The sequence below is a fragment of the Podarcis tiliguerta genome, assembly GCF_965153285.1.
Source record: "Podarcis tiliguerta genome assembly, chromosome: 4".
In the NCBI taxonomy this organism is placed as follows: Eukaryota; Metazoa; Chordata; class Lepidosauria; order Squamata; family Lacertidae; genus Podarcis; species Podarcis tiliguerta.
The window spans coordinates 59,262,833-59,290,312 of record NC_139537.1 but is presented as its reverse complement, the minus strand read 5'-3'; the positions used below and the strand labels follow the sequence as shown (position 1 = coordinate 59,290,312).

Here is a 27,480-nt window from a genome sequence, read left to right as displayed (position 1 = left end):
TGGCTGGACCTTGCCTGTCACATCTAGTGGGAGGTGTCAACCCTATCCATGTCCTCCATGCTGATTTGGCAGATTACCACCCCTTGTCTCCCACCATCCAATGCTCTGCTGGATTGCTACCAAAAATCCATGAGCTCTGTTCCTTCTCCAGGGAACAGGAAAGGAGCCACATTATTAGACATAATGGAATGCATTGTTACCTTGCAGAAAGCCTCCATGACATTGACCTGCATTGTGGAGGATGGGGCCAAGTCTTTGTCTTTCTCATTTATAAGAACTATCCAAACTTGGGACGTCCCAGATCAGACTTTATCGTTTTCAGCCTTACTAGGAACAAGATATCTCCACAAACTTGTTATTAGAACTTCTTCCCTTTTTAAAGAAAGGAGTCTGGTTCTAAGTGAAACAAATGAAAGCTATGTTAGTATTTGAGTTGAATGTGCAGCAGAAAATGAACTGAATACCGAAATCCAGTTCGAGGAGCACACTTTACCCTGGACACAATTACACTGAGACTCTAGGTTTAGGAAAGTAAGAAAGCTAGCATTTATTATTGGAAATGCATTTTTTAAAGGAAATATTCTAATTCTTTTCTTCCCCTGTAAGTTTTAGTAAAAGTATAATAATAATAATAATAATAATAATAATAATAGTTTTATCTAGCTACGGTGGAGATGCACTGAGCCATGCTTGCATTTGCATCTCAACTGAAGGAAGCACCATGTATGTCTGCTCTCATGAGGGACGCACAGAGAAAATAAAGGTGAGTAGAAGGTGTGGTCAGCAACCCTAATATCATCAGTCTAACATTTAAGGAAGATCAACAGCTCAGCACTAGAAGAACACTCTAGGAAGTATGAAGGTTCCTCTCTTTCCACCCTTTCTCATGCAGATACATCAGCCTACCGTACAAGCCAAGTTGCACTCTGCAACAGGGGTATTCCTTTCTTGGTTCCTAGAATGAAGAATGGGAATTTTACTTGGGGAAAATTCTTATTTACCACACATGCCAGACCAAATGGTTATTTGTAAATCTGCACTGAATGTTTGCATAATGCATAAATAAAAAGGACTTTGTTTTTAAGCAATTTGAAGCTCCGGTATAATTTTTGCCTGACCTTGAGCCTCTCTTGCTTTACAGCATACATAGAAGACGTGGCCAGATGTGTAGACCAAAGCAAGCGACTGATCATTGTCATGACTCCAAACTACGTGGTAAGAAGAGGCTGGAGTATCTTTGAACTGGAAACGAGGCTTCGGAACATGCTAGTTACGGGAGAAATTAAAGTGATACTGATTGAGTGCAGTGAACTTCGGGGAATCATGAACTACCAGGAGGTTGAGGCCCTGAAACATACCATCAAACTCCTAACTGTTATTAAATGGCACGGACCAAAATGCAACAAGTTGAATTCCAAATTCTGGAAACGTTTACAGTACGAAATGCCTTTTAAGAGGATAGAACCCATCACACACGAGCAGGTTTTAGATGTCAGTGAGCAGGGCCCCTTTGGGGAACTGCAGACGGTCTCAGCAATTTCCATGGCTGCTGCTACCTCCACGGCTCTTGCCACGGCCCATCCTGATCTGCGCTCCACCTTTCATAACACGTATCATTCCCAGATGCGCCAGAAACACTATTATCGAAGCTATGAATACGACGTACCTCCTACTGGCACCCTGCCTCTTACCTCAATAGGTAACCAGCATACCTACTGCAACATCCCTATGACACTTATTAATGGGCAGAGGCCACAGACAAAAACTAACAGGGAGCAGAATCCCGACGAGGCTCACACAAACAGTGCGATACTGCCACTCCTACCACGGGAAACCAGTATATCAAGTGTCATCTGGTGACATAAATGCAAGGGGGAACTCGCCCCCCTTGTGTAGAAGCTAAGTCTGCAGTCTGGTGCCTGGAACTACATCCTCGACTGCTGCTGTTAAACATGCATTACAATCTATGAAATATGAGGAAAAACAGGGTCTTGTACATATGTTTTTGCAAATTTCTTTGTAGCATCAGTCTTCCTGTTTTACCCATGTCTCCTGCCATTCACATTTTGACTTTGTTTTATATGTCATTGGGATTTGTATATTTGCATTTTTTAAAAAAAGAGAAAAAATGAAGAGACTGCTGTATAGATAGGAAAACCTTTTTGCTTCATTAGTATAGTTTGAGTGTTATTTTTTAAAACATTTATTGGGAATGCTTGGACAAAGTTATGTTGAATCCAGAAGCACTATCCATTTGTTGGCCCGCCTAGCCTGATTCCCAGCGGCCATGCTTGCAGCAATTCACCAGTGTGCGTGTGTGTGCGCGTGTGTGTGGGGAGGGGGACATTTGTTCTTAGGAGGACCCCACTAACGACTCATAGCCCTATCTTCATTCATTATCCCACTGCTACACTTTACCCCCTTACCCTTGCCTTTTTTACAGCACCACACAGAGTGAAATTACAGGTGGTCTAAATGTCTTAACATTTCACATAGTTAATAGTTGTGGAACAAAACAAAATAAAAATACACAACCCAGTCTGTATCACTTGGTTCACAATAACCACTATGGAGTATGTAGAAAGAAAAATAGGGTGTTATGCTTTATTTTATGAGTTGGTTGTATTCCTTTTATATAAAAGATAATAACATGCCGACTCTAATTCATTCAGTTCCTGAGAAAGTGTTGGATGTGTTTGTGACTCCCTCCCCCACTCCGTTTTTGGTTGGGACCAGTGGATCTCTTTCTTGCTTTAAATTCTTCAAATGAGATTATTTACATTCATCAGGCAAGTATGGCAATAGGCACTGAAGTGCACTAAACCCCGCAGAGATTTACAGTGATGGCTTCCAAACCAAAGGAAAGCAGAAGGACAATATCGAATATGGTTTGTCACATTGTATTACGAAAAAGTTGTCTTTTAAGAAGTATGAGAAAATTCTTTTGCAGCCGATTTGGAGTCCCCGTGTATATTAAAGTTTGGTCATTGCCTTTTCTTTTTGCTGATACATCCAGAAATTAGAATTCTTTATTATTCATTCTTATCTTTTTTTAAAGAAGAAGAAGCTTGTAGTAATAATTTAGGTGTTTTTTTTAATTCCAAGGTTGTTTAAAGAAGATCTCAGGAGGTTGCAAAAGTAAATACCAACAAACATCAATATTTTATAAAAGAGTAATATTTAAATCAGACCCAGAAATGTTGGAAACAATTAATGTTATTGAATAAAATAAACTAGTTTTATTTTAAATGTATGATTTCATCTTTAAAAAGTTAAAGAAGGATCATGGAACATGGCTCTGGGAAACATTCTCTGCATAAACCTCAGGACTGATTTTTTTGCCCACACAGAATTCAAGGGGAGTTTGTCATAGACATTAACGGAGCCAATTAACTCCTCATTCACTGAATGTTAACACAGTCAGCATTAATCTCCATATTTACACATACTGATGCAATAGTCACATTTCACATAAGAACCATGAGAGGGAGGAACAGTAGGATTGCTTTTCATATGGCACTAGCCTTTTGGGAGCACACTTCTAATGCTGATTAACTTACACCAGAACAGAATGTGACCTTTTTGTTTGTCTTGCACTCAAAATGCAACAATTTAACTGCTGGAAACGACTATTTGAAACTATTGAATTCACCGCAGATGGAGGGAGTTTCCTAAAGAGCTGACCAGTATTGGCTGCTATAATAGATACTGTGTGTTTTGTTTGACTGCCAAGTTATAGTTTGGTTTGGATAAGATGCAATGTGGTGAAACAATCTGTAACCTGCATTCTAGAGGTGCTTGTGGGCTTCAACCTGTACACTGGAAGTATCCAGTCTCATGTTGTAACTGGAAAGGAAGCATCTGCAAGTCATATTCAAGAGCCTTTAGGATGTATATAGACATTTATTTGCCTAACAATATTCATTTCTGTGACAGTTAACTCAGGTCCTTTTCTAATAATGTTATTTTGTTAATATGTGCTCCCCACCACCACCAACAAAATAAAAGCCTGGGCATGTGCCAAATAAATCACACCAAGCAAATAAAGCTGCCAGGACCAACAAAGCAGCTTTGCACATTTTGTTCTTTGAAAATGTAAGATGGCTATTATAGACACCTGCCAAGTACTGATGGAATTTAATGGCCTTTAATGAGATCCCAAATCTCAGACCTTTTCCCCTCCACTCTCCAAATTCCCAACGAAAGGTAAATCAGTGCAATGGCCTTTTCTTTTATATTTTTGAAGCTTAGATCTGAGTTGTGAAGTAACTGTAAAGCATTGCAGTATGACCACAGCTACGCTGTAGGTGTTAGCAGGTTTGGTTTCTCTTTTTTTAAAAGTTTTTTTGTTTTGTTTAAGTCTCACCAGGAATACTTTTCTTCTTCTATTTTTAATGTAGATTTAAGCACTTTGAATAGCATGATTCAGGGATTAATGGGTACTATTTGATATTCACACTACTTAAAGAAAAGATTTTCTTATAATGCTTTGTCATATTATTAAATAAAATCAAACAAATGAGAAAAGGAAGAGTATGTGAGATAAAGGCTCCAAATGGCTGGAGACCGCCATATTTGGCTTTAGAAACATTCCGCCCAAGTATTCCTCTTCTATAAACAGCTGTGCGAGAAACAGTAAAGGAACTGTCATATGTTCACGTACTCAATGTTTGACTAAAATTCTGTTAGAACACAAAATAAAAAGAAAAAAAAGTATTTGCCCTAGTTCCTGGGCTCTATCCTTTGTTTTTTACTGGGGAAGGAGGAGGTGGGAGAGAAACATTCTGTGAAAGTTTGCATGCGAAGCCATGTTAAAGCTTATCCATAAAAGCACAGCACTTTGTTTGGGGGGGAAAGTCCACAATCAAATGCAGAGCTAAGTTTGCTTAATGCCATATCCACAAATCTGTTTTGGATTGTGGTCAAATTCAACAGCACAATCACTGGGCAAAGGTTACATCTTTCGCTCAAAATCCATAGCCAATATGGAGTCATATGGATTATGTCAGTAATTGTGTGTTAAACCTCCTTAGTCCCTGACCATCCTTAACGTGGAGCTACTATTCTCTGAAACAAGTGGCCATTCACCATCTGCTTTGATTTTTTTCACCCCAAAGGGTCCAAGGTAAGTAGTAGGTGTACTATTAAATGGCCTTTTCATACGACCATTTTAAAGAAAATGTCACCATAAGGAGATAATTATGGAAGCACTTACACACAATGAGTTGGATCTACAGTGACTTCCATAGATAAAATATAGCCCTTCCATTCATAGAAGCCATTAACATCTTGAGGAGGCTCTGCAGAAGAGTAAAGCTTCTTCTTTTTTTAAACTTATTCTCCCATCTTTCCATCCCCTGCAGTACTTTTCATGTTGCTCTAGGTCCCACAATTCCTCAAAACGGATAAGGGACACTGCAAGGGGAGGGAAGAGCTAGTTAAGATTGCCTCCTCTCAGCTTTCTCCAGCAAGAGGATAATTCTGCTGAATGTGAACCTGGATCCAATGTCTGGAAAAGTAAGGAAATCACTAAACTCATGGAGATTCTTCCACCTTAAAGATAGTTATGTGAATAACCATTGTACCACTAATGCTGAAGACCCATAGAATTCTAACAGTACTTTTGCAGATGTATACATCTATTCTTAGTATCCAGCTGACAGAACCAAGCAGAAATCACTGGATACTAGATACATAACTGGACTATATACACTCTTATTCCTGTTACATTCTTTTCTTCCTTCTTTAATATTATGCATTAAATTCAATCATGTTTAGACCTAAGATATACAGTGGTACCTCAGTTTAAGAACAGTCCGGTTTAAGAACAATTTGGTTTACAAACTCCACAAAACCAGAAATAGTGTCTTGGTTTTAGAACTTTACTTTGGTCTAAGAACGTAATCTGAAGGGTGGAAGGGCACCGGCAGTGGGAGGCCTCATTAGGAAAAGCGTGCCTTGGTTTAAGAACTTCTGGAACGGATTAAGTTCGTAAACCGAGGTACCACTGTATTGGGAGAATGGACCTAACAAAGTCTTCGTTTCCTTTCTTTCTTTTCTTTTAAGAGAAGCTGTATCCAGGTTTTAAAAGCATGATTGAAAATATGTGATGATATAGGCATTTTGGAATGGAAGAAGCATCTGACTCCTAGAAATATATAGCTAAGTTAAGCCATTGACCTTTTCTGGAATGGAAGAGCACATCAACTTGGTAGGAGATGTGGCCTACAACTGTATCAGCAGTGTTTGTACATATTACCCTGCATTTTAGCAGAGCTGCCTCTTTGTATACTTGCTGCTGCTTATCCATAGGCTGACCAGAGATGCTGTGGGATGAACCACATTTGTTAATTCCGTCAGTCACCATGAAATACAACCCTTTCCTGGCAGATCCAGTACATCATTTAGAGCAACTGCTTCAACTCTTATCCAAATCTCACTTACTGCTTATTGTAACACATTTCTACTCACTTTGGAGCTCTTCGAGCAGGAATTAAATGAATATAGACAGTTTTGCAACACACAGTCTCTGCCTTCATAACACATTTCAATATCTTTAGCAGTTTGCTTGTAAAAAGCACTTGTTTCGCAGGAGAGCAAAGGAAAATACCCGCCACATATCATTTTGGTAGCATGAAGGGATTTGTCTGTCAAAATTTAGAATGTTGTTATTCTTTTGAAGTGCTGAGCCAGGCTATAGCCGCTGGAGATATTTTAGCTGCTTCACCATTCTCTCCCATCTTGCTATTCCAGAAACTTTGGAGAGAAAGACTAATATAAATCATTTGGTCTACTGTGGTTTTTTTGTCATTCATTGTTTTAATATGATCCTTAAATTGGTCTCCCTCACAGTTTATATGGGGGGATAAAGCAAGAGATGACAGCTGTCCATAACATTCAGGTTGACAAAATGTACCTTGGAAAAACCATAAAGGTAAGGTCATGCTAATGGGCAAGAATCACTAAAAATAATCTTTGTTGTTGATCAGTTGCAATTGTGTAAACAGTTATCATGAAGTAAGTCAAACTCAAATCTTCATTATGGCCACAGGCCAGCAAAGGTAAAAGCACCTACATACAAAAGTAAAGCATGCTAAATAGGCGATAGGGCAACTATAGAAGTAAGGGGTACGCAAATACTCATTCTCTCAATTACAATAAACCAGGATGAGATCGAAACATATAAGGCACATAAATCAAGCAGAATATAAAATGTTTAGATTTAAACCTTCAGTTTTAGACCTGTTGTCATAAAGTAAGATTTGTGTTTTAACAGCAGCAATGAACTTTAAACAATTCATATACCACAACTACCGCAGGTTTTAAACCCATAAGAAAAAAATGACAAAATGACACTTCACCCAAGCTATGGGACGTAAATTTTGTAATCCAGAGGACTCATTCAGATTCAAAAGCAGTTTCTCACATGTCATGCACTTATGGAAGTTATTGGGGAAGGTCAAGGAAGGCTGCTTTGGTTCTTCTGTCAAGGGTAGCTAACCTCCAGATATTTGTAAATGACTACTCTCATCATCCCTGACTATTGGCCATGCTGCCTGGAGCTCCCATGGTAGTGGGAGTCTAAATAGGAGGGCCATTGGTTAACCACAGCTGCTCTAAAATTTGGATAGCTTTGGAAACTGAAAAAAGAATAAACAATACTTTCCCCCTTCTAAAAGGCACTGCACCAATCCACAGAACCGAGAGAGAAGTGGAAGAATTGGTGCACACCACTGTTGCCTCATTCTTACAGTGTGGATTAAACTGGAAACTAAAGTGTGAAGGAGGGGAAAAAAGTCTCGACCAAGTCCCAACCACTCTTCCAAATTGTCAACTAATTTTGTGAGAGACTTGTGAAGGAAATATCCACTTATGTATGGGGGGGGGTTGTGGGGGTGGGGGACATCAAGCTGCACCTGAACACCTACTTTACCCTGTCCTGGTTCATAGCTAACTGCTGATGGGCACCGTCACTGGTTTTACTTTAAATAAACAGACAAAGACCCACTCTGCTACTGAAGGAGTAACAAAGCAGCACACCTGTCTTTCCTTCCACTAGAAATCTGTTCCTCAGTGGCAAAATGACACTATTTGGTGCAGTTTGCCTGGAAGAAGGTATTCCAGAGCATCTGTCACTACATTGCTCCTTCCCGGACATCCCCAAGATGAGTAACTGGCCCTTGGAGCAATGGGAAGGGAGAGGCAAGAGTTGTGGACATTTGCAGTCAAGTGAAGAAGGCATTTGCTTGCTTTGGATCTGCTTGTGAGCAATAGAACAAAATATACTTTTTTCAAGACTTGCAACGTTCAGCTACTGAACATTAGTGAAGTACAGGACAGTGCAACAGGCATCCGCAACCTTCAGCCCTCCAGATGTTTTGGGCTACAATTCCCTTCATCCCTGATCACTGGTCCTGTTAGCTAGGGATCATGGGAGTTGTAGGCCAAAACATCTGGAGGGCCGCAGGTTGGGGATGCCTGGTCTACAATCTGCACTGAGGCCACATTTCTCCTGTAGAAATCTAGCATATGGTGCAAGCCTCTATAAAGGTCCCTCAAAGGTGCCCCAATATTTTTTCTGGTGCTACCATGACATCTTAGGCTAGAATCACTTTGTGTGCAAAAATCCTTATAGCCACTGCTTCTCCACAAAGCAAAAAGCAGGGAAGGAATGCTTCCCTCTACAATCCTCTTGCTACCTACTCCAACTCTTGCTTCCAACTCCTGGCTCCCACCCTGGGATTCCAGCACAAAGCAACAAGTGACCACATATGTTGTTTATGTGCAACCTCACTTGGAAGCTAACCCACCTTCTCCCATTTCCTTATGTTTGTAAAACACATGGTGCTTATGAGTGACATGCAGAATGTGAGATGGATCTTTGAAAACTTTCCTGATTCATAGATAGCCCTGTTCTGTGCCTGAAAGGAACCTACTATTAGTATAATATAATTAATGTAATACATTTTTCAAAGTATTTTGTTTTCTGGTCGCAGTTTAACTCCATCATACCGTAAGATGTAATACTTTGTTCTTGTTCTCTATGTTAACGACACTTGAAGTTAAGAAGATAGGTTAAAAAAATTGACTGGAGGTTTACAAAATCGTCAACTTCCATTTTTAAGCTTCGTGCTTATCTGTATGTTAATCTGTTTGCATTTATTATGTGTATAAATATGAAAACAAGCTACAGCAGGGGTAGGCAACCTGTGGCCCTCCAACTGTTGCTCTGCTGCGCCTCCCATCTTCCCTGATCATTAGCATTGCTGGGTGGGCCTTATGAGAGTTAGAGTACATCAGCCTGAAGAAAGACCCAGATTCCCCACCCCTGGGCTATGGAATAAATAGTAAGAGGGATTCAGCCTGAAATATTCCCAGTGATTCACCCTCAAAAAGAGTATGATGATGCTAAAAAGATAGTGTTTCTCCCTGGAGGTAATAATTAATATACCCTACCACAAGCATAATCTGTGTGAGCAAGATCATGCGGTGTACTTTCTCATCCACACTTTAAATAAAATAGCTCATGATTCTGAAGTTATCATGGTAGCCGTTTCAGATGATTTGGCTTCTAATCAAAGGAATGTTTATTTTCTCAGCAGTCAGTACGCTGTTTTTGGAGGGGATGCTTTTCATTGTTTGACAGGTAAATTGCAGGGGAATATTTTAGGGACACCCTTCATAACAAGCTTAACAGGTGACCAGCAATGCACTTACAAGGCGGGTGGAGTGTTTGCCAGAGCTTTTGTTCTCTGGTGAACAGTTTGCAGTAGCTGTAATTATGCACTTGGGGACACTTAGAAAGACAATTAAAACAATTAGCATTATACATGTAACTTAAGCATTACATTAGAATGCTTCACATTTATCTTCCTAACACCTAGAAAACATCGAATGGGAACAATTATACACATACCACAAAGTTATGGACATACTACAAAACAATTATTCACACAGCACCAAAGCAGGATAATCACACAGGTCTCTACTTTAAAGCAGCAATCCCACTAAAGTCGAGTTAGCTCAGTTCAATTCTACCTCTATGCTCACTCCCAGATGACCAGTTAAATTAGCATTCAGCCTGAATTGTTTGCAGAGACATCAGCCATTTAATGAGTATTGTGGGGAGATCAGATTACCATGGGTCAAGCCACACTTTCCAATCTATTTTCCTATTGCAAAAAGCCCACTCTTTTGGAGAAGTGGGTTTGCTTCCCACCGGGGTTCAGGTCAGATTTAATTACACAGATGGGATATGACCAAATCCCACCCCAAAATAGTGACAGCCTGGAAATGCCCTCAGTGGAATGCAGAACTTTGACAGACTTCTGCCATAGAAACACTGAGGTTTAAACAGAAGGTGCTTATAGTCATAGCAATAAAGTTACCTGCTTTCCACAAAGAGATCTATAACAGAGTTTCATTCTCAAAAACCTGAACAATCCTATATCCAAAGAATATTTGTTTGTTTTTTTCAACTTCACGTAAATGCTGTCCAGTCTTTTGAGATTCAGCAGCAGAAACATGCAAAGAGCACTGTGCATGTTTACACTGAATTCTGTAACAACTAGTATGTTTTTGTTTGGCACCTGTGATCATGATGCAGTCATGGAGTCACATGACTTGCTGAAACAATTGCAGCAGGCTTCATTTTTTGAATTTCTATCAACTTTTATTCCTAAGAATGCTGCACATGCTGGCAATATTTTAAAAAACCCTTAATTTTACCACACCCAGGAAGGAAAAATGGTTGAGGAAACATACACCATAAAGTAGGTAAAATATAGGTTTTATTTCCATAAAATAAATAAAAGGTGCGTGCATAATTTCAGAGCAGATAAACAAGGTGTATGTGCAGTTTAATTTTTGATGTTACTCTTTTACTGGCAAAAATGCAAAGTTATCATGACACTGTAAGCTTTCCCCTCTTGCAAACTGAGACAAAAATAAAACAGTATAAGTAAACTGTGTGTGAAAACTTTTTTTTTTTAAGCCAAATGACTGCCAGTATTAATTTTACACAGTTGTTTTGAAAGCTGTTTGAATTGGCTACATTAGTGGCAGATTGTTCGCCAGCTCAACCCTATGATCCTACAGATCTCAGTGGCACAAGATAAATTCAAAACCTGAGCCCAGTAAGTGTAACAGAAACAGATGTTCAGCCTTGCTTGCCAGGAACATACAAATCTACCTTTGGTATAATATGTGGCCAGCTCAGTTTTGCATGAAAGGTCCAGACCATTTCACACAGAGAAGCCACTCAAACAAACAATCTTCTCTTCCTTGATTACTACATGCATTAGGCTGACCATGTATCTCATTTTATAGAGGACAGATCTCTGTTTGCAGGACTGTCCAATCAAAGTCTGCTTCAAAGGTAAGAAACTGCAAGAAGAGAAAGCAGAGTGTGTGAAATTGCCCATCAAGAATTAGCATCTGGACAGCAGATGGAGCAGGCACACAGGTGACCTGCTCACAGTCTTCCCCACCTTGGTGAGATGTACTGTGTTTCTGTGTAAATCATAGTGATCAGTTCTAAATGCACAATGATACATATATACGAGCATATGCAAATTTTATGCAAATCTGTATCCCTCCTCACCCGTACCCCATTGGATGATGCATTTCCTTCTTTTTGGCAATGTATAAGTGGTCTAATATGCATGTTGTGGGGTGTTTTTTAAAAAAAAGGGGGGGGGAGAGAAATAATTTAAAATGTAACAAACCCCCATCTATTTCCAAACACATATACATGCACACACAGACTCTGGTGCCATCCAGAATGAAATATCCCTAATAGCCTGTGCCAAATGGCAAGGAACCTGCTACTGATTCCCACATCACTAGGTTACTATCAGAGGGAAAGAGAATAACCAGGACTCAGCTAGATTGATAAAGAAAAAGCGTTGTATATGTGATATAACATTGTGCCACCAGATGGCGCTGTTGAGTCCTGTTTTTCTCTACCTGTTTTCCCTGTTTAAATATACAACACGTTTAACTGAAACACTTCTTTGATGTGTCTAGATCCAGCCCTATTCACCTCGTTGGTTAGGTAGGTATCATATAAATATTGAGTCCTGGTGCAGGATGGCCACTGGGATTGCCGCTCTATGTTTGTTTGTAATGCCTAAGTAATCCATCTGAAATTTACCTAGCACTATTTCACTAGCTCAAGACCAAAGATTCATTATTATCATTGTAGACTATGCTGTGTCTTGGGTTAACAGCACACACTCTCATAAATCTTCTTTTATTGGATTGGGCCATAAACATCATTAATAATACTTTTTTAAAAGGTTTCCTCAATAGTATAGGCTACCAAACAGCCCACTGCTATAGCATCATGACAATAAACAAAAAATTACATGGTGTGTGTGTCATAATTATTCTACTGAGAGCATTTTCAAGTGCATATGACTGCAATATTATACCCTCTAACCTGGGAATATGCCTAATTTAGTCCAATGGGACATACTTCTGAGTAGAAGTATAACCTGGCCTCATAACCAGTGAATTTACAAGACCATTTGTGCACGTTAAATTTCTTTAAAAGAATATTGCCATTTATGTGAACATTGATAAAATCCAAAACAAACAAACCATATGCTGTACTCTGTTGCTTCATTACTTTCAGACTCTAGTGGAATGTCCACTATACTCAGTGAACACTGCATTAAATGAATAGTCAAGATGATATATATCAATTTGGCCCCTACATAGTATTGTGTGTCTGAATATACACAAAACTTAACAAACATCAAGAGATATCTGGGTGAAAACTAAGTTACTCCTTCCAAAAAAAGAGCACCAGAAGCTGTAAAAAAGAATGCCAAGTATGAACTCCTTGTCCCTATTTCACTTAAAACAACCATCTCACATAATTCAAAAGTAATTTTCTATTCATATTTGTAGAGAGATGTCCATCAGCTTCAGGAAGCCTGGAACAAATGTTGACATATCTCTGACTGAATACAAATTTCTTCCCTGAAAAACAATGACCTCAGTTTTCCCCCAAATAAATAAGTTTATAAACTAGCAATAAAGTTGCAGCCATTGATTTAAGACAAATAAACCAGAAGAGATTTTGCAAGATTAAATGAGACAGATTTCAGATGAATTTTTTAAACAAAAAACTAGACAAAGAAAGAGGCTGACCAAAAAGGAAAAAGTGGGGGGGGGGGGAGAACAGCATTTAAAAAATTAACGAACCTCCCACTGATTTTGCTAGAATTAGATTGATACTGTAGGACTGCAGCACTGGAAGAATGCCTAAAATGAACTGCTAAGCTAGTGTGCTGATAAATATCGAAGTAGGAAAGGCACTCATGGCTGTAGTATGCTTGATCTAAGCTTATCTAAGGTGTTATATATCCAGGGTGTGCAATAACATTCAGCTCAGACCCAAATTCAGAAAACTGCCCAGTTTGGCTTGGAACTCTTTGGACGGTGCTACCTTAATCTCAGTTCCAGATCAGAACTTTGCTTCAGGAAACCTGAAGTGTCAAGTTTCCCTGTTCACTATTATAGAGAAATTTAAAAACAGCTAAACTCCTTTTGAATTATGGTGCTGGAGAAGACTCTTGAGAGTCCCATGGACTGCAAGAAGATCAAACCTATCCATTCTTAAGGAAATCAGCCCTGAGTGCTCACTGGAAGGACAGATCCTGAAGCTGAGGCTCCAATACTTTGGCCACCTCATGAGAAGAGAAGACTCCCTGGAAAAGACCCTGATGTTGGGAAAGATTGAGGGCACAAGAAGGAGGGGACAACAGAGGATGAGATGGTTGGATAGTGTTCTCCAAGCGACCAACATGAGTTTGACCAAACTGCAGGTGGCAGTGGAAGACAGGAGTGCCTGGCGTGCTCTGGTCCATGGGGTCACGAAGAGTCGGACACGACTAATCGACTAAACAACAACAAACTCATTTTGACAGGAATGGACTGAATAGAATTTTCAGGCATAGTAGCCCCTCCACAGTGGATCAAGTCTGCATAATTTCAGACAAATGGGCACATGGGGGCATCTTTCATGTGTACCTGATTGCATGTGCAATTGCATGTGAACGTATCTGGTGATGTGTAGGGTATAAGTGCTGAATCATTCCCTCTAATCCCAAACTAGGGATAGAATTTGCTAAAAAAAACCACACTTCAATTTGCATGAATTTCTTTCTACTCACTTCTTGGTGTCAACAAAAGCAGGTAATTTTTTCCTGGTTCCACTAAAAATACTGGTTCTCGCACTATTATACATATTGCTGATAGAAAATGTATTTTCAACTAATCAATAAGCTAATTAAATACTGAATCTATAGCAAATCAATAGGTAAAAATGGATCAGAAAGTAGATGATGGAAAAACTATGCTTTTTAAAAAGCAAAACTAGCCAAGATAATACAAACATACTAAGGAGATCTGAGCCAATAGGAGCACATGCAAATGTATTATTTTTTAAAAGTATAATTATGCACTTACTCAGAAACTATAATAACTCTGTAGGAACTGTTTTGGTCACTGTGGCAAATAATTGGCATTTCTTATAACTAAATACATATTTATATACCATGCTAGATGGGGTTTCACGGACCTAGAATGGGTTCCCTTGGCTTTAAATATGCTGCAGTGTGGCTGATCTAATCTGCTGGCAAATACTGTGTTTTATCATTTTAATTAAAACTGGAAGAATTTGCAACTATTTAAAACAAGTTCAAGTAATATTCAATTAGTTAGATTAGTTGAATACTGTGAGTTAAAATAATTATTTCCTAGTGAAAATGCAAAATATAGTAAAAGCAACAATGAAAAATGAAAAAAAATCCCCCCTTAGCCCCCAAGTCTCATTGTTCCCTTGACACTCCATTCCCTTCATAGCAATAACTCACATGGGTGGGGGAACGCATTTACTGTTCCCCATCCATGTGAGGGCTTTCCCTACCTCTACTTTCTTCTTGGTCCTTGCCATCATCTATCATCTCCTAACATTCTCAAGTCCTTTGCTTACTGCTTGCGCTGTGCTTCTTTATTATTCAATCAATTTCCCTAAATCTCATTTGGACTCAGATATTAGCCAACTTCACAGGCCATGCCTTCCATCAAATATCTCAATAGTGTCTTACCAGTCCATACTGATCTAGTTGGTGTTGCAATTGTGTTCCATGTCAGAATGCAATGGTTTGGCAACACTTGAGTCCTTGGTAAAAATTCAGGGAACAAATTAGGTCAATTCTGGAGAAATTGGCTAATACAGAAGCAGCCCGTGTATGTATGAGATCAGAGGAGCCAATATTTTGCTCTGCTTTATCTCCCCCCCCCCTCCCATTTGCTTTCCCTGCGATATTTAAAACTTCATCAATGGTATAATGCAATGCAGAGCTACATAAAAGCCTGCCCAAATTTTACAACATCTGTGTTGTTATTCTTTTTATTATTAAATAATTGTTTACTATTGCTAAGTTTATTCATCGCTTTTTACAAGAGTCTTGAAGTTTGCAAAGGGATGATTTAAAATACAACAATGGCATAAAAACTAACAGAACAATAGAACATGCCTAATACCTGAAATCCACTAACTACATAAATAAAAAATATGCATAAGGTGTACGTGACCAAAGGTTATTTTGCTACCAACTACCAGTTATGTATAAGGAAGTCCAGATGCTCCATTCTTTAAGGCATATATCTGAGAGATACTGTGATCTATTAAATTCAGTCCAGCTCTTCCAGAATTAGCGATTTCCACAATTTGGAACAATTACATTAACATTAAAGGGAGCTAATGTTCCTTTCCCTTTTCTTCTTAAGAAAATAAAATAGAATGAAAAGGAATAAATATATAAAAGATGAATAAGGTGCCAAGCAGTATTTTAGATTTTCCTGTCTTCTGTCAGATTAAGAGAAGCATTAAAACAAGATTATTTTTCTGAAAGCAACTGAATAAAATAAGGCTGCTCTTATTTAGCATGCTTGTGTTTAGATATGTTGGGGTCTGTGTGAGTTGAATGAAGAATATACATAAAATCTAAATATTCTGCACATTCATCTTTCAACATGTGCAAGGAATTGTGTTTATACTGCCTACAAAGAATGAACACAGAAGCTGCTTCATATACCATGCAATTCTGACACAGTAAATTCTGACCATCACCAGCTGTCCAGAGTCTTAGGCAGAGGCCCTTCTTATCAGCTGCTGCCTGATTCATTTAACTGAAGATGCCAGAGATTGAACCCAAACTCTACTGTATGTGCTCTACTGCTGTTGAGGCTTGGAATAGACCATGTCCAGGTGTGGGCGGACAAGGATATGTACACAGATAGGCTGAAGGCTCAGCAGATGAGGCACAAAGGGCTGGGGTGATAGACAGGTTCCCAGATAAACTGAAGATCAGACACCAGATTAAAGGCCAGTACAGAGCCAGCAATCAGGTGGAACATCAAATTACAAAGCAGCAATAGAGAGTTGACTGCAGAAACAGATGCAAGGTCAAAGGCAAACAAGTGAGCAGAGGTCATGATCTAAGGTAGGCAACCTAAGGCCCGTGGGCCGGGTACGGCCCAATCGCCTTCTCAATTCTGCCCGTGGACGGTCCGGGAATCAGCGTGTTTTTTACATGAGTAGCATGTGTCCTTTTATTTAAAATGCATCTCTGGGTTATTTGTGGGGCCTGTCTGGTGTTTTTACATGAGTAGAATGCATGCTTTTGTTTAAAATGCATCTCTGGGTTATTTATGGGGCATAGGAATTCGTTCATTATTATTTTTTAAATATAGTCCAGCCCACCACATGGTCTGAGGGACAGTGGACCGGCCCACGGCTGGAAAAGGTTGCTGACCCCTGATCTAAGGTAGAAGGCAGGAAAAGGTGCAGAGCAGACAGAGTCTTCATGCTCAAGACAAGCTATCTGGTCAGATGCATTAGCTTGGCTGAAGGGTTTTTAAACATAGCTGTCAACTTTCAGATTTGAAAATAAGGGATGAGCAGCCTCACGTGTCCTGGTGACAGTCTACGGGGTAGCTAACAATCCAGGATAGCAGCGGGAAGCAGTGGGAAACGGCACTGGAATAAGGGAATTTCCCGCAAAAAAAGGGAAGGTTGACAGCTATGTTTTTAAAGGACGTTGTGTGCTACAGTTAAGTTGGTGACTCAGTGAAACTATCCTAGCTGGGAGGACTGCTGAATTTCTTTAGGCTAGAACTATAGTCTAAAGGGTGCCTGGTCTGCCTGATTTCCTGGGAGCCCTGAGTGCTGGTGGGGATGGCATCCTCTTGCATGAGACAATTAGGAGTGCTGAAATGGTGGGAAAAGTCCTTTCCCCTTGCCACTTCTCCATTCCTAAGTGCCTTCTCCCTAAGCAGCTTTACAAGCACACAGAAGCCTATCAGCAACAGTTACACTCTTTTAGTTTGTGTGGGAAAACTGTCTGCGGACAAACATCGGCTCCCTCGGCCTCTAAAGCAAGATGAGCGCCACAACCCCAGAGTCGTTCGCGACTGGACTTAACTGTCAGGGGTCCTTTACCTTTTTAACAAGTATTTTGGCACTTACTCTCTGGAGCCGTTTTTTTCTGCATGTGCATATGTGTTTGATATAAATCTTGTCTAAAATGCTTGAAGGAGAAAGACTCATTAAAGCTCATCATTAAATAGACATTAAAATCAAATAAATAAGCATTAAATAGCCATTATTATTTTTGTTTAGGACTAATACATTTCTAAATTTCCCCATCCTACATCCTTAGGACAGAATGACTAAATCTATGCAACAAAGAAAACAAATGCTTTTTTTCATAACTACTACCAGTGTAACTGAAAAGCCCCATTTCTGCAGAAAAGCTCAGCATGAATCTTTGGAGGACTGGGACGATAACACCATGCAAATGTGTGAAGTCTTTGTGCACACCTCCTCCAGATGTACAATGCCTACCTACTTTTCTTCATGCATTTAAAAAATGAACAGCAAGTTTCAATGCTTTGTTGTTGTTGTTTAGTCATTTAGTGGTGTCCGACTCTTTGTGACCCCATGGACCAGAGCATGCCAGGCACTCCTGTCTTCCACTGCCTCCTGCAGTTTGGTAGTCCTGGGTAACTGCCACATTTCAATAGCTACCTTATTATATTCCAAATCAATCGTATTAATGCCATATATGCTGCCATCAGTGTGCATGCTGCTCTCAAGAGTAAAAAGAGGACAGGTCTACACATGGCAAACAAACACATGAAAGGAAGGGAAACAGAGGTAGGGGAAAAACATTTGATAACATGTGATTTCTTCCTTTACATGTGTTTAGGTAGTCTACACAGGCAATAGTTTGAACATAACAGGAAAAGAGTCTGAAAAATGGCTGCTTAGGTACAGCCTTGAGGAGGAAATATTATACAAAGATTATATTCTGTGTTGAGTTTTCCAAGGTCGAGTGCATGTTACTGGCTTAATTATATACTCTGTAAATTATATTTATAGAGAAAAACACCGACAATTTTAATTACAGTGGTTCTTACCATGTCCATCAAATGCTAAACACACCTGTGGTGCCATAGAAATCATAATAAAAAGTTCTAGTTATTTTTACAGCACAATCCTAAGCACCTCTACTCAGAAGACTGAGTAGAGGGAAGGCTGAGTTCAATGGGATTTACTTCCAGGTAACTGTATAAAGTTTTGCAGGAGTAAAATGGTAAAGGAAAAGGACTCCTGGACGGTTAAGTCCAGTCAAAGGCAACTATGGGGTATGGTGCTCATCTCACTTTCAGGCTGAGGGAGCTGGTGTTTGCCCACAGACAGCTTTCCCGGCCATGTGGCCAGCAATGACTGTGACGAGTGCCACAGAGCACAGAAACACAGCTACCTTCCTACCATAGCAGTACCTATTTTTCTACTTGCACTGGTATGCTTTCGAACTGCTAGGTTGGCAGAAGCTGGGACAGAGAAATGGGAACTTACTTGGTTGTGCGGATTCAAATTGTCAACCTTCTGATCTGCAAGTCCAAGAGGCTCAGTGGTTTAGACCACAGCGCCACCTGCATCCCTATTGCAGGAGTAAACATTATAATGACTCTGAATTCCGAGTGTTTCATTTCCTGACTTCTTAGCCTATACTCAAATCTAGGAGCAAGTGTTAAACTTCCAGTATGTATGACCAGCCCCACTAAAATTATTTATTACTGGGTTGCTTTTGTTTATTTTATGATTATTTTGATTTTTAGGTCATCTGTATGAAAGATTCAGACTAGACAAAGAAATAGGATGAGTTTCTGTCCTGAAGACTCTCAGCGGTATTTTTTTTTAAATGCTCAATACTGCTGTGATGAACTATAAGCATGTCCTGTAAAATTTTGCTGTTCTGGACTGTAAACACTTCATAACTCCTACACAGATCATGGGGATTCAGATGACTCATTACTGACCTATTTAATTGGTGATAATGTCATGCCATGAGATATTTTCTTTTATGTGACCTACAAAAATGAAAAGGTCACCTTGTGGTGAGTCACCATATGAGGAAAGTTTCAAACAACTAAGTATATTCAAAAAGCAGGAACCAGTCCCATGTTATGGGCATGTTAGCTTAATAAATCTTGTTAAGTTACTCAATAAAGTTGAGAAAGAAGATCCAAATGACACAAAAATTTTCTACTAGTATGGTTGGAATATTTTTTCCCATAGTGAAAAATTGGCCATACCTACCGTATTTTCTGCCCTATAGGACGTACTTTTCCCTCCAAAAATGAAGGGGAAATCTGTGTGCGTCCTATGGGGCAAATACAGGCTTTCGCTGAAGCTTGGAGAGCGAGAGGGGTGGTGCGCACCGACCCCTCTCGCTCTCCAGGCTTCAGGAAGCTATCAGCAAGCCTGGGGAGCCTGCGGGAGTTCCCGCAGGGCTCCCCACGCTGCGGATAGCAGCCTGCCGCCCGGCGCGCAGGGAGCCCTTAAGCAGAGCACCCCTCGCGCCGGGCAGACATCCGCAGCGTCGGGAGCCCTGCGGGAGTTCCAGCAGGGCTCCCCACGCTGCGGGTAGCAGCCTGCCGCCCGGCGCGCAGGGCTCCCTGAAGCAGAGCGCCCCGCGCGCCGGGCAGACATCAGCCAGCCCCACAAGCTTGGGGGACAGTGGGGAGGCACAGCGCCGCCATACCGCTGTTCCCCGACCTGGTTTTGGGGGGGAAATAAAGGGGGGAATTTCCTTTATTTCCCCCCCCCCCAAAAAAAACTAGGTGTGTCCTATGGGACGGAGCGTCCTATGGGACGGAGCGTCCTATGGGACGAAAAATACGGTAATCTACCCACATTTTTTAAATAACAGAGGTTCATTTTTCCAGTTACACACAATCACAATCAAGCGATAGCGTAAAAGCTCTGTTTAAGAACCATATGGTGCATAGCTATCCACTACATTAAGCAGACATAGGAGAATATCGGTTGACAGAGGGGCATGCTGTAAGTAATTTCTTTCCTGAATAGCTGTTTCCAAAATAGAGCATCCCAATACTTGTAATAAAATCTTATTTTTCACAAGCATTTCTAACACCTATCAAAAGTATGCTTGTTTATACACTGAGCAAAAGTGCTGCAAAAGTTGCCTATACCAACTCTCAAGCTATTAAAGTGAGGGGGGTTTTTTGTTGGGGGCGGGGAATCAATGGAATAAATAGATACTGCTAGTCAGCTTTCCGAACTTTATGACACAGTAATTGATCTGTTTGAAATATAAAGGAATATGACAGGTTGCATGCACCAGGGCTAAGGTTTGCAGAACACAGGACTTGGAAGCTCTAAGGTACTGGCTCTCCCTCTTGCTGCAACCTTACACAGAACTGAATATTGGGGCTCATTAGTGGGTCTGAAACCACGTGAGAGCTTGCGGCACAGAATTCTTGGCCTGGACACCTAGTGCTGACATGAACACATACATGCCCACAACATCACTCTCAGTTACACTTGAGAACTGGATGGGTAAACTACCTCTCCCCGTCGTCTGGCGTTCTGTGTCAAACTGACATGCTCCCATCTCTTTTCGTCTCCACATTTTAGCATAGTGTTCATGTTCACTCTCACTCTTACTCTCTTTCTCTTCCAATAATTTATTCTCCACTTTAGGGTTGTGAATGCAGTAGGGTATAAGGTAAGAGTCACTAGTGGATTTATGCTTTATGTACTGTGCTGCATTGTTTAGTGTGCAATTGAATCTCCTTTCCACCCCAGTTTAATAAATCTGGTGCTTCTACATTTGGGTTCTTGGTGTAGTTGTGAATTGCTGGATTCTGAAATCCCAGACACATGCCAAAGGTGGTGCGGGATTGGGCCACATAAAGATTCCTTTCCTTTTGCAAGCATGTTTAAGGGTCACGTGTGAAGTGTGAAGTGTGGATGCATGCAAGTCCCCAGAGATATGTGTAACAAACCACGTAGGTAGAAGTGTTTCTGAATTCTCTGTTAATTCAACAGTGTGGGAGAATTTCTTCAAAATATCATATAAACAGTATTGCACATCTAGAATGTATTCAGCCACACCAAAACGATGTTAAAGAAGTCAGAGAGAGCATGCATGTTTGGTGACAGTATGTAAAGATAGGTTAATACTGGGGAGATGTGAGTCTATATACGAAAAAATATATAACATTTTATATTGTTCCTTTAATTTCATTGCTTTGGCTTTTGAAATACAGTGTTAAACCTGAACACTGAGAACTGGTGTGCAATCTATTGACTGCTGCAAAGATGACAACAGTGGGGAAAATGGAATATTACTCAAACTGTGAAAGAACAGAGAAGGCGGGCTTGGCAAATGATATTGATTGCAAAGCAGTTCATTTTAAATGGCTGTAGGAAAGTAAATCTTGTACAATCATTTCTTGATTGGAAATATGGCAACTTTTTATTACATTTTGGAATAGGATTAAACCATAGCAAATGTTAGGCAGGCAATGCTGCTGGTGATACAGAGTGGTTTTTAAAAGATATTATATGCTTTATTTTTTACTGTGAAAATTGCTTTAACATCTCCCCAAATGTGTTCAAAAGCACATTCCAGTCAGCAAAAGCAGGCAAGGAGGGCCCAAAGCAGGGCTAGTGGGAGGCGTGACCTGCAAGGGGGGGGGCACAGCTTGGGGAGGGTCCCAAGGGCTGGATGGAGAAGCCTGCAAAGCCACATTAATCTCCTGGGCCCCTTCCTGCTCTATTTCTAAATCAGTTTCATCCTGGAAGCAAAATGCCATTCTGGCACACTAAAGATTTTTTTCAAGCCTAGAGGCAGGAAAACATCAATATTCAGAAGAAATGCAGAGCAAGTCCTAAAGTTAATCAGCTTTTTAAAGTGTTTGCTTAATTTGGGACCTCACTTAAAGGGTTTATGCACTTGCTCCATAGACTGTGTCTTTCCACATGTCGAAACATGCAGCCATTGTGGATGATGATAGAATGTGCAAACAATAGGAGCCCGTAATGGGAATAAAACCTTTTGCATTCAATAAGACCATGTAGCTTGAATACAAATAGGGTTGCTAGTTGTTTCTTCATTTACAAGGGTGCAAAGAGGCTAATTTCTAGAAAATGGCTGCCTAACATAACATCTTCAGTAGGACACAGGGCTTTCCTTGGAGATATCAATCAAAACAACGTCTATGGTGGATCAGTAACTCATTGGACAAAAAGCTCCCATGTCCAACCTTGAAAACAGTCAACCACAGCATGATGTTAGTTTAAAGCCTTCTCTATTTTTTAAAAAAAGAAAATAAAATATGTGCTGAATTGCTTTTTAAGATGTCATTTCATTCATTTTTCTATACAAGTGAAGGCTTCCTTGCCTACAGTTAAACAGGATTTCACCTTAAAGTTCAGTCAAGAACTAAACCTAGTTATGGGGTTCATTAGCAAAGTATTTGATTCTTCATTTTACACAAGTCAATAATTCTTCAGATTAGTCACTAACATCTAGTACAATACTATGAATTAAAAATGCATCCTGTGAAGCCACTATTAATTAAAAGAAGTATTTAAATGCAAAACTATAGATATTGCTAGTGAGCCTGAAAGGTGAAGGCAATTTTAAAAATCTTTATAAAAGTTCAGATTTAATTATTTATTGTAGATGCCATCTTGATTAAAAAAAGTAATGATATGATTTGTGCTAAGTTCCTTGCTGCTCACTCCTGCAGTTTTCATGCTGTGAAAATGCTTTTTATTTCATTTCTTTATATGTCTCTTGGTGACAAAATGATAGCATGCTTGTCATCAATCATTTCTAGGGCATCCAAGAAGTCATAAAAAAGCTTGAAGTCTTCTTTGGCATCCAACTGCTATGCAGTATTTGGAATTGAATAGTATTGCAGTCAAAAATATGGTTCTGCAAAGTGACAGATTTTGGTCTACATGTTTTAGTCTGTTTCTGAGCTATCAGTTTCTTAGATTCTGGTCAGCATTTTAAAAAAAGAAATACTGTATAAGCAATACCAAGCTTGGCCTGGTGTCATGCGTGCAAAATAAGCTATGTCCTGTCTGCTGTTTATGTTATCAGCCATAATTAGGATTTAGCAATAACCTCAATTATGTACGAGACCAAAAAGACACATTGCTTCTTTCAGGACTAGTTTTGCTGCTTACTGTTCACTGTTTAGTGCACTAAGGACTACTTGGAATAGATATACAAGAGATGAAGGCAATATTCATATACATTTAACATTCAAATAAAAAACCAAATGTATATATTTTGGTATTTTATAAAATATGTTGTATTTTTAGATTTTCTAAGAAAAATAATCCTAATAATGTAATTTAAAAAATTGTTTCTATTTTAGTTCTCCAGTATCATTTGCACAATGATACAATGTGTCATTTGGTGACCTTCATGTGCCTCAGGGCTTCAGAACTGGAATATATTTGTAATATCAAAATACCACTTTATTAAAACTTACTACCATTAAAACGTAACACAATACATTTCTTGTTGTGCTTTGTTACATGGGACAAATGGCTCCAGGTTGCAATGTTCTGCTTTAACCTCATAGTCAATAAGTTCAGTAGGAACTGTCTGGACATCTGAATACACACAAGCAAGTGTGCAATCAATATAAATATGCATACATCAATTAAGCAATTATGCCTGCTAAGCGTATGGACAGGGTTTAATAATATATACAGCAGGCAGCCAATGCATTGCCTTTCAGATGCTGTTGGATTCCAGCTCCCATCAGCCCAAGTTGGCATGGTCATTAGTTAGGAATAGGGATGGAAGGATCTATCCATTTCAGTTCTCTCAATTTCTCTCTTTAATATATATATTATTGAACTGTAAGGGGAAATTACAAAGGTTTGCATCAAATACTGTTTTTATGAAAGATAAAAAAACCTATTCTAAATAAAAACACAAACCAAAAGGAAGGAAAGTAAAGAAGATAGAGAAAAAAGAGAAAAGGGAAGAAAGAACAAAAAATAAAAATGTGTGGGGAGAGAGAACTTCTTATTCTTCATCTGTCAGCTATACAGTATATAGAAAATTGTTCAAAACATCAGCACCAAGATAACACCTAACAACTCCATGTTCTATAAACCAGTACTTTCTTAAATCCTCACACCCAGGTATCATAAGTTAATTTTATTTTTCATGCAAAAAATCCATAAGGAGTTTCCAATCTTTAGTAAATATTGACAATGATTTGTCTCTGATTAAACACGTCAACTTTGCCATCTCAGCTAAGTCCAATCATTTTAACAACCATTCCAATGGTAGGTAATGATGAATCTTTCGATATTTGTGTATATAAAAGTCTCACCACCGTGATCATGTGTTGAATAATGTTCCATTGTCTTTTTCTAATTGAATATTCATTATTACCAAGAGGAAAAGTTCTGGCTTCAATTGAATGTTAAACCTTAAAATCTTATGCATCTGTGTATGTATTTGCATCCAATATTTTTAAGCTAGTTTTCTCTGTCTCTCCAATCCTTTATTCAGTTTTCCACATTTCTGAAGCAATGTGTGGATTAAAAAAAAAAAAAATCCCGTGCATTTTAGTGTGAATTTCTCCTCATAAACACATTTGTGCATGCCACTATGACTAATGCACACTTTTTTGGAAACAAAATCTCGTAATACGCATTTTTGTATGTTATGTTCACGAATACATTCATTCTTATGCAGACTTCCCCTAAATAACCATTTGTGTAAAGATTGGTTGGTTGGAAAAATGCCTTGCAAAATTCAGGTAAGTGTAAATTTCAAAAGATGGCTGCATTTAAGTTCTAATATTGTTTTGGGAAGTGCAAATTTTATAGATCTGGCTTTCAGTGTGAATTTTTTTCCCACCCATCCCTGCTCAGGAATGATGAAAATTGTATTTCAACAACATCTGGCAGGCTGCATGCTGGCTATCCCTAGTGTGCACAATGGGTGAGGAAACACTAGGCTATTTTCAGGTAAAGGAATGTAATCTCTTTACCCTGAATCCTAGTAACAATATTTCTATTGAAAGACCTTTTTCACATTGTCTTCTGACTTCAGTACAACTTATCACATCACTTGTTCTGCTTGAAATGTCCTTTAAGCAGTGTAGGATGGACAATCAGTCCCTACATATTCTGATGTCCTCTGTTATAAAAAAACTTGGTATGGCAGTAATCCAACACAGAATTAAGCTTAGTTCTGTATCACAGATTGTGGCTTCTGTGTTGGTGCCTTACCTTGAGAAAGAAAGATCTTTAAACAGGTAATTGTTTGGCTTCCCTTTTTTCCCCCAGCTGCCAAATTATAAAAACCACACAGTGATAAATTTGTCCCTCAGTCTACATGGAGACCTTGGAAGTAATATTCATCCTGTCCTTATTAACATTTCTCTGTACATCCCAGTTTTCACTATGAAACTATGAAATAGACATGACAGTAGTCTTGACAACTGAATCACTGGCAAATATCAACATCAATCATCATCTGTCTATTCCAACATGATTGCACTGAACTAAAAAAGATGTATACTCATGAAATTAGAGTGATTGGGCATTGTTCTGGGATGCACAGAACTGGTACTTATTAAAAGATTGAGGTTGTAGTTGATAGCCACATACTATTATTTCCCCTGAAAATGTAGTAGATTGCATAGATTACATTGCTGCTGAAGGCAGTAGGCATTAACCACTTCTATAAACTGCATTTCCCAAATTAGGTTCATTTGGCTTGTGGAAATCATTTGTCTTTTGAAAAAAATAATTGCATATCATAGAGCAGGGAGCACTGATATTGCAAATTCTAAGAGTGCCACATGTGTACTTATTGAGAATGTGTTGTGATTGTGTCGATCACAGCAAACAGGGGGGAAAGTGCTATAGAATATTTTATTCTTTTAACCTTTTTATACTCCACCCCATATACGACCGACTTTTACAGCAAATGAAACAACACATGGATGAGAAATACCTACAACATATACAGTGGTACCTCGCAAGATGAATGCCTTGGAAGACGAATAACTCGCAAGACGAAAGAGTTTTCCGTTTTCTGAGTTGCTTCACAAGACGGATTTCCCTATGAGCTTGCTTTGCAAGACGAAACATCTTGTGCCTTTTTTTTTAAACCGCCAATGCATTCCTACGGGAAACCGTCAATACACAGCAGTGCTTTGCAAGATGAAAAAACTCGTAGAACAAAAAAACTCGCAGAACGAATTAATTTCGTCTTGCGAGGCACCACTGTATTGCAATACAACATAGATAAGCAGGCACTCATTAGCTCACTGCTACTACTCTGTTTTCCATCTGAAGAATTCATTTTACTGGTTTACAGTATGTACTGTAAAATAATATGTTTGGTATTTTATTCCCCTAGTGACCCATTTTTTTGTCAGTAATGTCATGTTTTATTATTTATGTGTGTACAATGTGCAACCTGATTCATCTGGAAGGAAGCATACACAGAAGCAGCCTCCAGAAACACGGGAAAGTGTACCTTCACAGCATCTGTTTACCATTCTTTAATCACAGTCTATACAAAACCGTGATTAAAATTTGCTAAAGAGTATAGTAATTTGCAGTAAGTGAATATTAGTATGTGTTTTTAGTCAATTTCATACTCTTCTTAGTTGGTTGATTTATGATGTATATAAAGCATTAATTTAACTGTGGGTTTGATTTCTGTAAAAAGTAACCTAGAGGCAGAATTTAAAACTTTCAGTGGTACCTCAGGTTACAGACGCTACAGAACACTGCTCTGCGAGGAAACATTTGCAAGCTACATTTATCAAATTTTGGTACTTTCCGCTTTGTACTGGAGGAGTGATATAAGTTTATGCTTTTGTCTGCTCGGTACAAATGTGGTTTTGATGAACAAAGTTTAACAAACGTTTCTCAGAAATTGTAACTCCACTGAAATTTACAAATTAGTAATTTATAAAATTGTGTGGTATTTCACAACAGTAGCTGGCGCCCTTTAGGGCAAGGCAAGGAAACCAAAAGTCAGAAACAATGGGAAGGCGAAGCCAGAAACAAAGACAGGTGAAGCC

At 39.2% G+C, this 27,480-nt stretch overlaps 1 protein-coding gene and 1 long non-coding RNA gene across 8 annotated transcripts in view; one reads left to right on the top strand and one right to left on the bottom strand.

Annotated features, from left to right (window-relative positions):
* The window catches only part of IL1RAPL1 (interleukin 1 receptor accessory protein like 1), a 635,157-nt gene extending 632,148 nt beyond the window's left edge, over window positions 1–3,009 (top strand). For all 6 annotated transcript variants that reach the window (XM_083439335.1, XM_083439332.1, XM_083439330.1 and 3 more), the window contains one exon: window positions 1,142–3,009. In XM_083439335.1, the coding sequence (XP_083295461.1) occupies window positions 1,142–1,860 (719 nt within the window). In that variant the 3' untranslated portion in view covers window positions 1,861–3,009. The remainder of the gene's footprint in view (window positions 1–1,141) is intronic.
* LOC310677065 overlaps window positions 1–27,480 on the bottom strand; it is a 102,680-nt gene that overhangs the window by 18,593 nt on the left and 56,607 nt on the right. The window lies entirely within an intron of this gene.